Source organism: Ursus arctos, unplaced genomic scaffold, assembly GCF_023065955.2.
Source record: "Ursus arctos isolate Adak ecotype North America unplaced genomic scaffold, UrsArc2.0 scaffold_6, whole genome shotgun sequence".
Classification (NCBI taxonomy): domain Eukaryota; kingdom Metazoa; phylum Chordata; class Mammalia; order Carnivora; family Ursidae; genus Ursus; species Ursus arctos.
In genome coordinates this window covers 62,209,350-62,226,542 of record NW_026623078.1, presented here as the reverse complement: position 1 = coordinate 62,226,542, position 17,193 = coordinate 62,209,350, and the positions used below count along the sequence as shown (strand labels likewise).

General features: G+C 30.8%; 1 protein-coding gene across 3 annotated transcripts in view; it reads left to right on the top strand.

Moving 5' to 3' along the window:
• The window catches only part of CSMD3 (CUB and Sushi multiple domains 3), a 1,143,082-nt gene that overhangs the window by 453,289 nt on the left and 672,600 nt on the right, over positions 1-17,193 (top strand). Inside the window, exon 7 of one of the 3 annotated variants that reach the window (XM_026495545.4) lies at positions 6,408-6,719. The exons of the other annotated variants lie outside the window; for them this stretch is intronic. Within the exon in view, the coding sequence (XP_026351330.2) occupies positions 6,408-6,719 (312 nt within the window). The remainder of the gene's footprint in view (positions 1-6,407; positions 6,720-17,193) is intronic. 3 annotated transcript variants of the gene reach the window in all.

Below are 17,193 nucleotides of genomic sequence, written 5' to 3'. Positions count from 1 at the left end.
ATTTTGTTTGTTGAATGACAGATACTTCTACTTTAGCTGAGAGATAAGAGTTGCTGCAAGAGAGAAGCCTAAAAATGCAAGACTCTAGGAGATGGTTTTAGAAAGATGTGGAGGGGTAATCTGTCCCTTTCTCATATTCTTATGAAATGTGACAAGGGTGACAACAATTTTATTCTGAAACCCAGCCCTTTAAGTTATGTCAGTATTGTGACCTTATGGAAGAACATTATGCTTAGTTATGCTAAAGACTTCAGTTTGTATTTTGTGGATATTTATTCCTACAAGTGGTGTGTGTTTGTGGTTGGGCACATTAAAAAATGACCCCCAAGGATCCACCACTATACATAGTCGAGACTTCCAAAGGGTTTGAAGAGGAATATATAATGAAAAAATTCGATTCTGCAACTTTACTTTAATCAACTAGGTGAAACAAGAAATGGTCCTTTGAGAGAGAGTGATCTTCAAGACTCTTACAACTCTGTATTTAAAAAGTTTTCCCTAGCACGCTCTTTATTTTTAGTACTAAGAAATGAGATGTCTGTTCTCTCACATTTTTATAACCAAATTGTGATATTTAGTATAACATTCAGACATTTACAATATATATGTTTTAAATATATATTTATCATATATATTTTTTATATATAGTTTTTGTCATGGTTGCCCTATACAGTACTCTCCATATACTTTCTAAAACTTTTGATATTTCCTATATTTCATTTAGATAAAGGTATTTATGGTTGCTTGGCATGTGGATTTATCAACATTTCAAACAATTCAGAATATGGGATTTTTATCTCGCATGTAAACAACTTGACAGTAAATATCTTGTTGAATATTTGTTTTATAATTGTTTATTTACTCACAGTAAGTGCAAATTTAGTAGATGTACCATTAAATCTTGCTATCATCAGTTTCAGCTTAGATTGCAAATATTTATTCACTCACTTTGCATATTAAATCAGCTTGATCACTTGTACCTGATAAACAATAACAAATCCATTTGCAAAATTTAATACTAACTTCCCTATTTAATGCTTAGAAATTTGAATAGAAATATATAATATAAATAGAAACATAAATACATATTCAATTCAGGAAGACAATTTATATTTAAGGTTTCAGTTCTATTTTTAAATTAGTACACACCTAAATAAATTAATTTGTGATCATAGAAAATCTGTTACTTGAATTAATGATTTCTTTTTAACTCTATGATGATCAATATCTTTTCACATTTTAACATTTCAGAAATCTGAATGTAGGTGACAGGGTTTTTACGTTGTCATGTCACAATTGAATTGGTAGAATTTTTTTTTTTCCCTTAGAGGTACATCTTATCATCAAGAGTATCTTATATTCATTTAATTAGATATTTTAATATCATAATCTTATGTAATTTCAACATAAATATAGCATTTTAATCTAAAATAAAAACTATAAGACTAATACAGACCTGTTCCTTAAAACTAACTTATAAACTACTTTTTTTCAGGATTGTTTCACTTAAAATTCTCCTATTCAGACAATTTTATACTAGATAACAGTTAATCAAGTAGATTATTTATGTTTCTTTTACACTTTGAGGGGTACTTTCAGTTTATCCATCTCTTCTCTAAGTTGAATATTCAAAGTACAGATACATCCACTAATTTGTACTGAAAAATACTAAGCTATATTGATTTTAGGATACTGGAATTAATAGTGTTTAACATGCAAAATACCTAAGTTATGTACCTGACTATAATACGCTTCCTAAAAATTATAGCATGTAACAAATCAGTGGCTTTGTTTTACTCATTCTCACATACTGCAATTAGTTTTCAAGAGTTACCTCACTTATTGACATATTTAAGTTTCATCCAAGTAATAGTAAATAAAAGAACTTACAACATACACATTAAATTACATATGCTAAAATTTGTAGAATATTTAAATAATGGCTCAGATAGAATTGTTGCATTAGTTGTATTTAGATTTTATTTTGATGTTATTTTGTATATTTTTCCTTTTTGCATGTTTTCATGTTAAATGTTTATTGCATTTTTCTTCATTTATATTTCGTAATGCCACAAAATTATTCACTTAAAATTATTTTGTTAAACGTTCATTCAGATGTTTCACTTGAAATGCTAAAATTAATGAAACAGAATATATTTTTATATAAAATAACATGCCAGACATAAATATCTAAAAGCCACTTCTTTGAATATGTAATTATCTTTAACATGTACTTATGTAGCTGTATACGTATTGGACCATCCACTCATATCTCTAGCAACATATTCTGTTCTTCAGTTCTGTGACAAGTTAAACAATAATTACAAAGCGGAGTGGCACAAAATTGTTTTAAAATCTGTAAGGCTAAAAATTTCATCATAGATTAAAATTCAATTATGAAATGAGTTTTCATTTGTTACACTTTCTAAATGACATGGCTTTATATGAATTATGCTTAGTCTCTTGAAGATATATTGTTGAAATAAGAAAGCCTTCAAAAACATAGTTTTCATTATAATACATAAAATAATCCAAATTTAATATTGTAAGGATTACTGTTAAATATATTTGCCAATTTACATGTGTAACATATGTCATTTTCCATTATCATAGTTCCAAAGATGACATATAGTTATTTACAGAAGCATGCTTATATATGTAAACCATTTCATTTTATTTTTGTTATATTGAGAAATGTTTTATTAAGGAATATTAATAAAATATATAGACCTGTATTTATATTGTAAACATCTAATTTTTAAATATATCTCAAGCAATTTAATGGCAGGATAATCTAATTGTGAAAAACACATCTTGTATACATAATTTGTTTTCAGATGAAGAATGGATTTTCTGAATGTACATTTTATTCTTTAATTTGGGTTGTATGTCATGTAACATGAATTTAATACTGTGCTATTAAAGGTAATGTTTACTTAATTGTGTAGCATACTTAAATTTTTGAAAGAAAACAAAATATATTATTGGATTAGCTATATAATATATTTAACAATGAATTGTTGGTATACATAATCCTAAGACTTTTCTAACATTGGCAATTACCTCATAAAACAGTTATGTATGCAAAAATGTTGAGTGTTTTTAAACGGTTAAATGGTAAATGGTGCATTTTGACAATTTAAAAATCTGTGTTTCACACACTGCCAATTTAAAGTGGTACCAAAACCAGTACTCTAAACTGGTCTACATTTTAGAAAAATGGTTATATAATATATGATATAACTGTATGGTGATGGATGATTTTATTGCCTTACAAAGGAAATCAATGTTATTTTTTATAGAAGTTGTTCCATTTTATATATCAAACATATTTAAGCACCTTTAGATGCACTTCTGTCTCCTACTATTATAAGATACAGTTACTTTTCACTCTACAGAAATTTGAACATTCTAAGTAAACCCATTTCACATGAACATTGTATACTTTTAAGGGATTGGGAATTATGACACAAATCTTCAAGTAACTCTCACTTATGCAAATAAATCTTCAGATTCCACACTTTTTCAAAATGATGTCTTTGAAAGTTAAAAACAAAATTGTCAGTTTTCCTCCCTTTGGAATTTCTCTTCATTATATGTTTGAAATATGACTTTGCCATGCTAAAAATTATGAACATATTTCATTTGTGAAATTTGTTCTTTATTATTATTGTTAATATTATTTTAACGTTATTATTAACTTTATTCATTTATTCTTTCTTTTGATGAATATTTCTTGAGCATCTACTGTGTGCCAGGCACCGCTCTAGATGCTAGGTATTCAGCAGTGAATAGAATAGAAAAACAAAAATCTCAGCTTTTGGGGAGCTTGCATTCTAGCATGGGGAAGAAGGAATATGCACACAAAATATACATAAAACATAGGAACTAGTTAGCAAAATATCTGGTTGAAATATATATCTGGTTGGACCGTGGTTTTTAGATAAATTATTTTTTCAGTCCTTCATTCCAACACTCCATCCTGTTCTGCATTCAGGCTGAGAGGATAGTGAACCACCATCACCATTAGCTAGAATTAGAGCTCTATTACTGAAGATTTTAAGTCTGGAATTGCTAGCAAATCCTGGATCTAAAGGCTAAGAAAGGTCAGTTTTAACTCTCAAATTTGGTCAAGGCCTGTATTTATCTTGTCTTCAAGAAAATGGGTGTTTGGAATTGATCTGTAGGTCTTGGATTAGTTACAGAAGCAACCTAGACACATTCCAAGAATTATCCCAGAATTATTGACCCAAACACAAGAGATGATTTGTGACTAACCGTAATGACTTCAGTGATGGAACATAACTATCCAGTTTACTCCTTAGAGTAAGGTTAGAATATTGAGATTCGAGATAGAGTATAAATTCTTTTTCATAATTTTAGATTGTATTTTGCAATTTATGTGTATAGTTAAGTGGTTTCCTTTTTTAAACTAAAACTGAAAGCCTGGAAATTATGATAAAATTATGAAAAGTTTTAAAGTATTAGTTTTTCATCCTCCCTGATTTTATACTTCCTTTCTAAAGGGGAAGGTGCAGTTAAATTCCCCAGGTGAATAAGATGGATCACGTAATTGTTTTTATAGTAATAAGCACATGGGCATTTCAAATGTCTGATTAACCATGAGGTTAATTACTACGTGTTAGTATTGTAAGCATAGTTAGTGCTTAATCATGTGATTAAAGAAAAATCTTACTAATATTAGCTTAGTAAATGTTACTGGCCAATTTGCATAACCAACATGGATTTAGGAGATCGTAATCTTCACAAAATGACTTGAATAAATATTCAATAGCAACTTCTTCCTGACTGATGTTTTAGAGTATATTAAAGGTTTTTAAAATAATCTCATAATTGTCATACCTCATTTACCCTTGGTTGCCTCAAAATACAATAATTTACTTCTGAATTTCTCAATCAAATTAACCAAGGTATAACAATTTAGGCTGGCAGAATTCGTAGCAGACATGTGTCCCTTTGTTTACTTATGAATGAGAGGACCCTGTGTTTGACTTCCTTTCTGGCTTTAAAGGAGAAATCAGAATTACCGGCCCTACCACCCACCTGCCTGCAGTACAAGAGGAAAAAAAAAGAGGCAGAGCATGCCCAAACCACATTAACTGGTAAAACTATTTTCCTTTTGCAGAATGGTTAAGATATTCCTATGTATTTTTGTCTACAATATCTATTTATACTTTGTGGATAGAAGCTCAAGATGTAGTTTATTGAGAAGGCAAGTATGTGAAAACATACTACTCATTGGCCTTAAAAAATACTCAGAAGTTTTTAAACCAGGACCTAATGATTATTCCTAATTAGTAGCTGTACTTCCAAAATTCAGTATTTTTTTCTTGTTAAGCATTTTAGATGTCAAGATCATTTTGAATATATCTTCATTCCATTTCATACTTCTATTATAAGGTTACTTTTTTCATTTTGTAAGAATTATATACTACCATGGACAATCTTTTAAAAAGGTTTAGGTGAAAAGAAAACGAAAACCCTAATTTGGCATCTTTAAAATCTATTTTAAAATTACTGTGAAACTTTAATAAGGTTAAGAATGTAGAGAAATATATGCCATGGAATGCTTATGAGATATTTGGATATTCTCAACCATTTATTAAAGCTAGTTTTGTATGAATAAATGTTCCAAACTATTAGTTTTCAATCATTTCTAAATATAATGATCGTTTACTTTTAATTAGTTGAAAATTGTTTAATCTCAAATTTTACTTTAAAGGAGCAAAAAATATTACCCAACTTCCAAAAACAACCCACTAAAGTCCAAAGCATGTATATCTCATGACATTGAATATTTTATCATGTAGCTGCTTTCTGGCAAGCGAGGTTAGGATAGACATTTACATAGAATAGTTATTTCAGAGTTTTATTTTTTTTAATCATTTTGTTTTAATTTTGGCTTTGATTTTAAATTCTCCTTCACTTGCTTATCTTAAAATAGAAAGGTTTGATATTTTTCCCAGAAATTATGAGGAGATATGGCACAGACTATTCAAAGCATGCTTTTGAGAAAAGTGTGGTTACACAGTTACCCATTCTGTCAAAATTTGTCACTTGCCAGGCATTCCTTGCTAATATTCATCTGTAGATAAATAACAAAGAAGATTGATTCAGGGCCACATAAAGGGTTTACTATTTCGCCTCCCCCCCCAATGTATTACAGTTAAAATGTGGTATATTTGTGTGTGATATCTATCATAGGTTGATTGATACAAAGCAATCATCTGATCTGGTTACTTCACATTCTAGTAGCGTGTTTGTGTTTTGCGTCTTCATGTTGATTATCCTTAAGGTAATAGAAGGGAATATAATTTATTAAATTATCAGAAAAAAAATAAAATTTAAAAGAAAAAGTTAGCATCTAGTGCTACTGTGTCCCACAGGTTCTTCTACATTGGCCCACACTACCTCCACTGGTGAGTTAGAGGAGCATAACAGGACTACCACTGGTGCTTTTGCTGTTGCTAGCACATCTGCAGATGTTACTGTATCCAGTGTTACAGCTGTCACCATCCATAGACTATCCGAGGAACAGCGAGTGCAAGTTACGAATCTCAGAAATTCAGGTCTGGACCCCAACACGTCCAAGGACGGGCTCTCTCCTCATCAAGCAGATACACAGAGTACAAGGAGAAGACCAAGAAATGCTGAACAGATAGAAAGAACTAAAGAGCTTGCAGTTGTTACTCATAGAGGTATTGGATGTTATTTTACTTGTGCCCATTTAGTTACAGCCAAGGCTATATTTTGGTAATGATTCTAATTAGAGAATGAGCTGAAAGAGAGCCAAGATGTAGGAAGTGGAAAAAAAAAAAAGTGTAAAGTAGCTGAAAAATACAGAGAGTAATAGCGAAAACCTGAATAATTTGAAAGCACAAAAAAAAAAAAAAAAAAACCTTAAAGGAAATGCAAATGTTGGGCGGGGGTGGGGGTAAATGTAGAAAGAAAAGAATGCATAAAAAAGATGAAAAACAAGTATTAAATATCTATTGCATATCACATGCCAGTTATGATGTCGAGATAATTTGAAAATAAAATAGCTAGTTTCTAAGTGTACATATTTACACATTGATGATTTATCCTATGTAGTAATTTTCAGTATTTGCATGAAACTTTTATGTTACACAGATGCTATTTAACAATTAAGAAAATAGATAATTTGGGCAAAATGAAAAAATTCTGTCTGGTGATTATTTTATAAAGCTTGCTCTTCTATATCTTAATTACTTATTTCCTGAGCTATATGATTGTACTGAGATTTCTCATTTGAAAAGGTAACAGCTATTCATTGAGAATATGGAGATAAAAGTTAAATATCTATTAACTTTCGAATTTTTATAGAAAAAAAGGCCAAATCATATGTTGGTAATTTTCTAGTTAATTAACATAAGCCTACCTTTTACAAAATTAGGAATTATAGCAAGTGTATTTTTCTGTTACTTGGTAGCAAGTTTCATTGAGCAGTTCATGAAAAAAAAATCAGTGTAGTGTCAAAAATAAAGGGACTTAATTTATATCAATATACACTTTGGTGGAAATATTAATTGACCATGTTTCAAGTGCAAAATACCTAATCCAACTCTGTTTCCAACTCATCATCATATATTCTCCAAACTGGTTATGGTTTACGTAGTGTGGTTGAACATGGTTTATACAGAGCATGATGTAAGTAATGGAAAGCATTCTGTGCTTAGTGTACACAAAGGAGAAAAATCAAGACATCTTTACCTAAGTTGGTTGAAAATCCTATAGAAATATCTCAGAAGCTCATTTCCATCAAAATTCATACTGAAGGTACTTTAGTTCTCTTTAATAAGCATACTAAAATGAATTCTTAACATGTAGTAGTCTCCTTTAAAGAATTAAATCAATATCACCTTGCTTTTCTAATCACTTTCTTACCATATTTCCACTGCTAAGAATATAGGAGTCTTGATAAAATTGATGATTTGCTTAATCAAGTAGACACTTTTCCTTAGTACCAGGAAATTTAAAAAGTGTAAATATTATTAAAATACTGAGGAAAAACCCTTCTTTTCAGTTTTTTCACTCTCTTTGGAAAGTTGCATGAGATAACATTGACAAATTCCTCTGTAACCCATCGAATAAAAGACAGGTAACTCTCAAACATAAGTTTATTACATAAATCAAGTAATAATAGAAATACTGCTTTAGTCAAAGTTTGCCACGAAGTGATATGAGAAACTCTGGGGTTACAAATTAATATTTTATAGAACTAGGAAAAATAATTCATTTTAAAAAGAGAATAATAGTAAGTGATTCAATAAAGTGATTTGAAAATTACTCAATCTAAAAATTTTGAAGCACATTAAATTTTAATTAAGCATAGTACTTCCTTGATAAATTCTAAATCAGTGCTCAAGTTTTCTCAATTATTATTATCTCCTATTTTAGAGTTAATACATGTTTCATCCTTTCCCATATTCTTTCTAAAATAATGTTGCTGAATATAATAGCCATTTGGTAATGCCATCTACTTTTGAAATATTTCTCAGTTATTTATGTTTTAGGTATGTGTATGGAAAACATTCTAAATGGTATTATTATTTTTTCAGTGACTTAAATTATTATACTTTTATCAAATTTCTATATTAATTAGAATTGGTCCTTCTGATACTTCTCCAGTAATCCACTATTTCAGTGATTTCAGAGGGCTAATTGTTACATTTGAGACACAAACTTTTAACATTTTGGGTTAAAAATGTCAATGTTAGAAGTAGAGGAGACCTATCACCCTACGTCTATTAATGTTTTTGAAAACACTCAATATTTAGCTGTATTTTCAGAAATAAAATAGACTTTGAAAACTTGATTCTTAGCAGGGCCACATTTCTAAATTGGAATCGACTGACATCAAGGCAGTATTATTTATAAATATAATTCCAGCTCACCAGACATACCTGGAATGCCTACTGCGTACCAGGATGTGTTCTAGAAAATAAAGATACTAGATGACCCTCTCCTTTAAGAGAGTGAGATAGAGTGGAAGAAATAGAGATATCAATCTGGTACAAGGAAAATTTTATAGACTTAGTAGCTGATTAGATACTCAAAGAGTTACGGGGTATACGCAGACAGTGAGTCATTTAATAGACATTTTAAATGAGTCAGTAAACATAATGCAAAAATAGTTTCTTAGTTTTTTCTAGATATTTTAGAGAAAACAAAGTAGTTTTTGTTCTTCTATTCCAAGCTCTACAATGTAGTCAGAATTACACCACTGCTTTAATGCTTCCAATGGCTTCTCCATGACCTTAGGAATAAAACCAAGACTTCGTGATGACACACAGGAGATTCCATGATCTGGCTTTTGTCCATATTTCCAAATTCATCCTGTATGACTCTCGCAGTCACTCTGGTTTTTTGTTTGTTTGTTTGTTTTGATTTGGTTTGGTTTTTTTTGGCCAAACGGAAATTCTTTTAGTTTAGAACATACTACGTTCTTTTCTACTTGAAGCCACTTTTACGAAATATTCCTTCCGTCCTTTCAAGCAGATCATTTTAATTCCCTTTTGAAATTTTAGTTTAAATTGTCACCTCCAGGAAAGTTAGGTTTTTCTGTTATAACTCACCATTGTACTCTGTACTTTGCCTGTGTTTGTAACCACTTGCCCTATGGCTTGTCCTATAAAATTTACCTCTGAGGTAAGGAGTGGGTAGGTCTGGTTCATGCTGCATTCCCAGTGCTTAGAACAGTTTCTGAACCATAGACATACTTAAGTAATATTTGCTAAACTAATGCATAAATATTTACAATATGACCAGCTAAAGCATTCACCTAAATTTCTTAGAAGTCTTAAATTATAATTTGCGATATACTCAAATATCTATCTGTTTCAGTATTAAAGATAACTACTTCACTTTGTCATAAATATGAATTTGCCAGTGTTTTTAATTCCTAAAAGTCATTGATATTCTCATGAACCCACAATAATATATTGCTTTTATATATTACCACTTCAAAATTCACAACATAAAACTAGATATAAATGCCTTGCTTATAGCCCTTATCCATTTATAAAATCGAAGGATATTTATAGTTAAACCCAAGAAAGCTATAAAGTTGATAAATTTCATATGAATAAATATTAATGTTGTGCAGTGGATATTATTTTGCCGAAAGTCATTACCATTTAAAGCATATATGTGATAGAGATTGTGATAGCATAGGTTCTTTTGAGGTGTTCAAGTCCATACTATCTTACACTGTATGATAATTTAGTTTATTTTTCATAATTTTTCTTTAGTCACACTGCAATTTCATTTTCATTTTGTGATATCTTTTGATCATTACTAGTTCCCAATTTATTCTCAATAGGTTGGGGCAGTTAAAGTACTTACAGTTTGCATCAGTATTGGTATAAACACAAAGAAGACATGGACATTGAAATTGCACATAGTATTTGGTACTTGGTACTTCTGTGTTTTGGACTCAAAATCTATTTATTAACTTACTATAAATCAGCATAGCTAGTTACTTTATTGTCAATAACAGCCATACAATTAATGAATAATTAGAAAAACTTAGAATGTTTATCAAAGATATTTTCAACTCTCTATAGAATACTATTCTATAGAATACTATATAGAATTAATTTTCCTATCACACTGTAGTTAAAACATCAGTTAATTTGGGATGCCTGGGTGGCTCAGTCAGTTGAGCTTCTGCCTTTGTCTCAGGTCACGATCCTAGGAAGGATTGAGTCTCATATTGGGCTCCTTGCACAGTGAGGAGCCTGTTTGTCCTTCTGCCTGCTCCTCCCCCTGCTTGTGCTTTCTCTCTCTCTCTCAAATAAATAAAATAAATCAAATCAGTTAATTCAATTTCAATTATCTTCTTAAATATTTTTTCACTTTCTACTTTTACTCAGTAAAAGAAAACCATTTCTAATTTTCTCCATTTAAAGAAGAGTCTCTTGACATTGAAATAAAAAGTAAAAAAGAAAGAATACTAATGAACAGTGTTGGTTTAGATCTTCTTTAAGCTGTGTATTAACACCACACCACAGTTTCCTATGGTCTTAGCATCCAGTAGTCCTCAGTAGGAGAATTCAATTTTTATTGACTGGATTTTAGTCCACTTTTGCTACCTGCTGTGTTTGAGACCCTGTGCAGGTTATGTGAACTATCAAGAGTTCTAGTTCCATATTTGTAAAGTAGTACCATTGTATTACATTAGGGTTTCTGTGAGGATTAAACATGGTATTGGTTGGAAGTGCTACAAAAATCTTAGGTTTTTTTCTCCCAGCGGAAAGATAAAACCAAATTGCCCACCATTGCTAGTTAGTTCTGAGGTTGGAGAATTAGGCTGAGTTTATACTTGGCCCTTGTTAACTATCTGGTCTTGAGCAATAACTTCAACTCTCAAAGCTCAACTTCTTAGTAATGGAGAAAACCTGACTTGTAGTTAGCTGTGTGGAAAAAATGTAGCGCAGTTGCTGATGTGTGTTCAACAAGTACTAATTACTGTTACTTGTATTATTATTCACCATATGTTTTAACTTTTGCTGTGTGCATGACATTGTACTGGACAGGAAGGGTATACAAATGAAGAATGCAGACTCTGCCATCAGGTAGTCTGTGTAACTTGAAAAAAAAAAAAAAGAGTAATTACAAATTTACTGTGAGAAACACCCACCAGAACAGTATTTTTGAAATGCTTTTGAGGTAAGGAGAGCGACTAACTACCTCTGAATGTAAAAAGTCAAGGAAGACTGCACAGAGGATATTAGAACTAGTTCTTGAAATAGGAATAAAAGTTTGACTAGTAAACTGTGTTTATCACAAGGTGCAATGAAAGTGCTTTGAATAGATATTTGTGCTGAATAAAAATATGAGGAGTCTATACCAAAATAAAGTGTTCAACTATGCTTAATAGGATTTTACATTCATATAAATAATCTAAAAACGATTGATATTTTTAGTTTACAAAATACCCACGTCTGAAATTAGATAATGTAATTATATCTAGTAATATTTTAAATTTTACCAGAATACTTTCACCTTAACTATAAGCTCTTTTGAAATTATTTATTAATATTTATTCAAAACACCTTTTCCAGTAATCCCTAAATCCTATAGTACAGTACGATAGCCCTAAGAGATTTCAGCTCAAAGTTGACTTAAGATAATAGGACTTATTTAATAATATAATTAAAACATTACAAGTAGAGCATCCTGTACTTCTAGAATTATATCTTTAAGAATTATCTAGGATAGTTCAGATTCATCTAATACAACATCATTATTTTGCAAAGAAAATTGTGGTCCGGTGGAGGATGTATGAAAAGGAAGTTCATGTTGCTAGACTAGTATTCATTCATTCTTTCATTTATTCAGAATTTACAAGGGTCTAATATATGCAAAACCTTGTATTATATGATATTAACATCAAAGTAATATAGCTGATAAGCACAATTGGTGTTTCTTTCTCAAGTTTATAGTCACTCATTTAAAATATAATCATTAAGATGTGTTTTCTCTACATAATTTAACATTGTCTTTCTTTTATATTGTAGAATATTTTTTTTTCAATATGTAGACAAGTTCTGTCAGCTGTTTATGTTATGTTTTCAAGTACAAAATGTGGATATATTCTTATGAAGAGTTACTATATATCAATATATAATTATATATATAATATATATAATTATAAACTGTCTTTTATTGTTTTTCCTAGTGGAATATTAACTTAGATGATTATAACATGATGCGGAGTCAAATGTGATATGAGCATTTTAGAGCCATTGCTGCTGTTTATTTTGACATAGTGTAGTCAATTTTTCCATAGTATGTTTAATAGTATGTTTAATCATATCAGTAGGATCAAGCAGAACTTTAGTTTGGTTTACAAAGTAATATGAAATTATGTTAACTAAAATTAAATATGACGTAGGCTCCCCCCCTTTATAACAGCAGCCTAAAAGAAAACCTATTTTAATCATCAGTTTTTGACTAGAACTTTTTATTATTTTCTCCTTTAAGATAAGAATGGATAATTCAGCATAAAACTTCATCTTAGATCAGCAGTTTTAATCTAAACAAAAGCAGTATTTTTTTTCATTTTATCATAAGCAATATTTTTTTCAAGTAAGCTCATCTTAACATTTACATTGCTTAACAGAAAAGGGAAAACAGACTATCAAGCTGAAATTTCTAGTTTAACTCAGATGTGAAATTCTGTGATATGTAACAACTTTGTTCAAAAAACCAAACTGTAACATGACAAAAACTTTATTGTATTGAAGTGATAGTTTTCGGGTGCCTACTCTGTGCCTTCCACTAATAGGCTATCCGGCCACATGTAAAATTTTAAATATTTTCAACAGCTTGTAAGCAACTAATACTATTTTCAAAAATTCTATAAATAGTTATAGAGTATACATTTGTAAATCTAAAACATGTTCTTTTGCTTATTTAAAAAATCTTCATAAGCAATAGCACAATAAAGAAGTTAATTTATGGGTGGTTTCTTAGATCTTTATGGATATTGATATATGTCTGTCAAATATTAGGGTTTTATTGAACATAATATCTCTTTGCTAAGCATGTGATGAACTAAAAAGAAATAGAATATGGTCTTTATTTTCAAAGGAAAAGTTGTAGGGATAAAACTGTAGAGAAAAATTATCTGTCACATCTAAGAGAAGGAATTGCTACAGAATGAGTATGATATGTGAGTGGGGATGAGTTATAGCTATCTTCAAATGTGTGATGTGTTGTTATTTGTAAGAGAGATCAAACTTGTTCGGTCACAGGTTATAGAACTTGGTGTATGGAACCACAGGGAGATTTAAAAAAATTATAAAGAAGACTTCTAACATTAAGTTTTGTTCAAATACAGATTTTATGTTTCAGGAAGCAGTAAATTCCCATATCACTAATAAGATATTCAAGCATAGTGTGATGAGCAAATTAGGTATTTAGAAAGCATTTAAACATCAAAGAGTATATCAGTAATATGATTGTTACTGCCCTTTCCAATCCTAAGCGTCTATAAATCTATCCAGATATATATTAATTAAATGTATTTATCCTCATCTTCTATTTCCTCTTGATGTTTGAGCTGATGTGGACTTATTAATATGGTTATCAAATTGTATAGCCAATGTTAAAACAACCATAGATATGGCCAGCACTGATATCAAGGAAATTGCAGATTGGCTCTCTCCTTATTTCAATAGATGTGACTCAGCCACATATACATTTCTCCCAGAGCCCAGTGCTTACCTATATGCCTTAAATTCTCAAAACTCTCCATTTGAGATCTAGCCTTTTTTTTTTTTTAAAGATTTTATTTATTTATGTGATAGACAGCCAGCGAGAGAGGGAACACAGCAGGGGAGTGGGAGAGGAAGAAGCAGGCTCATAGCGGAGGAGCCTGATGTGGGGCTCGATCCCATAACGCCGGGATCATGCCCTGAGCCGAAGGCAGATGCTTAAAGACTGCGCTACCCAGGTGCCCCTAATTCTAGCTTTTTTAGTGTTTAAGATGACAGAGGTACTTTCTTCAGGATCTCCTTTTCTTTTTTCTTTTCTTTCCTCTTCTTTTCTTCCTTCCTTCCTTCCTTTTTGTATTTTCTTTCTGGCTTTTCCCCCCATTAATCTCTTTCTTTCAGTCTATTTCTTTTCTCACTTATTTTCTTTAACAATCTTCCTTTCTGCCTCCCCTGTTCCCCCCCTCCCTCCTTCCCTTCTTTCTTCCCTCCCTTCCTCCCTTCCTTTCCTTTCCCTTCCTCCTTCTTCAACAAATGTTTACTGAGTTACTTACACACCAGACTTTCTTCCAGTTCTTGAGGAAATAATATTGAACAAAAATGAGTAGACCCTGCTTCACTGAGTTTATTTTTAAGTGGGGTGAAAAAGACAACTTGCAAATAAACAAAAAACTACCTGATGGTATCAAGGATGTTGCAGAAAATTAAAACAGGCTATGTGATATATGGGTGACTACCTTAGTTTGGAGAGGTAGGAAAGGCCTCTTTGAGGAGGTAAAAGTTAAACTGAGACCTGAGCAACATGGAAGAAGACAGCTATGCTAAAATCACAGGAGAAAGCATATCAGGTAGAGAAAATAACTAGCTAGAAGGAGTTTGAGTTTTGTTTGAGGGAAAGATAGCCCAGTGTGCTGGAGTTCAGTGACCAAGGAGGAGAGGGGTGGAGATGAAGTGGGAAACTGTTGGAAACCACAGATCAAGTAGGTTCTGAGGCTGAGGCAAAGAGTTTTATTTTAGTCTAAATAAGACCGGAGCCATTGGTGGTCTTTAGCAGGGAAGTGATATTATCTAATGTAACTTTCTTTAAGATGTTATTTCAACAAGAAATTAAAGAAAAAATTTAATAGGAGCAGGCAAACAAATTAGTAATGTATACAGAGGTGCAAATAATAGTTGATAGAGACTGGAAGTCTGTCTTTAGACTGTGCTTCTTAAACTTCAATATGAATACAAATCACCTGGCAGTCTTGTTCAAATGCAGATTGTGATTTGGTGAAATTGGGTGGGATCTCATGTTCTGAACTTCTAACAAGACTACAGGTTATGATGATGCTCTGAATAGCAAGACTTTACATGAGGATGATTATCATGGTGAGAGAGCAATACTTGTCAAACAGTACCAGCTCTCTGTCCACTCTCCAGGAGATCTTGTTTTCCACTTGAAATATTCCCCATGCTGATTAACTATCTCAGAGGATATAGTAAAAGTTATATTTTAATTCTGTAAGAATTACTTTAGTGGTGGGAAATTCATGAGTGGAGGGGATATTTTAGGGCAGATGGATTTCCTGGGTCAATTTAATGACAATAATTCTGTCAACTCTTAAGAATGACTGAGCTGATTATATTAGTTATGATTTCACTGGAAAGATCAATGAATGTATGGATAAATGATGAAAGTATTTCCATGTCAATTTTTAACTCCTCTATTACTCTTAATTTTTATGCTAAATTCTATAACTTGAAAGGATATTTTAAAAATGTATTATCAAATAACAAAGAAAAAACACAAAGATTAGTTTCCCTTTATCTACCATGTTTCAAATCTCTGGAAGGGTAATTGATAGATGGAAGCAAACCAGTGAAAAGAAGGATACAAAATTTGATTATCAAATCAAAAATTTTCATGATTGAATAATTAAGCATTATCTTCTATTTTATATAAATGGCAAAGTTGCATTTGCCTGCTTGAATCCCCAGGTCTGTCTTTATGAGACTAAGTGATGTATTGATTTTCATGTATATTTAGCATAAATAATAATAGTAGAGAATTTATAACTTTTAAAAAATTATTTGGTTACATATGATTCTTGTAAGACACTTTCACTTATTATATTAATTATTGATTTTTTTATGGAAGAACTTTGATATTGGTCAAGTAGATACATATTTAACAGATAGTGAATTATTAACATTTAGGTGAATGTACTACATATAAATATTGACTACTGCATGCTTTATCAATATCTTGTCACTTTTTTGGTTTTTTTCATTGTTCTCTTGACTTTTTTGTATTATATTATTTTGTGGAAAACTGTGTTCAGCGTTGATATTTGTAGCAATTTAAAAATCCATGTCTAGAAAGGTACCAATTATTTAAATACATAATTATTTATTCATTATCATCCTCATTTTCTGTTTTATTACCACATTTCATGACATTTGTAAAATTGTCAAAACTATGTTATTCTTACCAGTAAATATATTTTTATATTTCTAATTCTTTTATATTTTGTTGAGTGAGTTGTTCTTAGGGAGAAAGAAGAGAAAAAATAAAATATTAGAATTTACTTGATAATAGGTTAATGTATTTTAAAAAGGTATTAGATAAAAATACCCTGAATGCCAGAGGATCTTTATGACAATATTAAGCTATGAAAACATTTTTTTCACAACTAATAAATTTGCAAGTAACTATTTTAACATTTTTATCCAATGCTACCCCTCAAGCCATGCTTTTGAGTTATTCCTTTGCAGGGATTTTAAGAACTACTGATGACCCTGTGTTTCTGTTTTCCTTTGAGTAGATTTTAGAAGGCATATATCTTTTCACGTTAATTGGAACCATCATCTCAAAACAGTGGTCTTCATAAATGCTATTTTTTCAACCCCATCATTATGCTTGTCAGTAATTGTTAATCGTATATCTTGG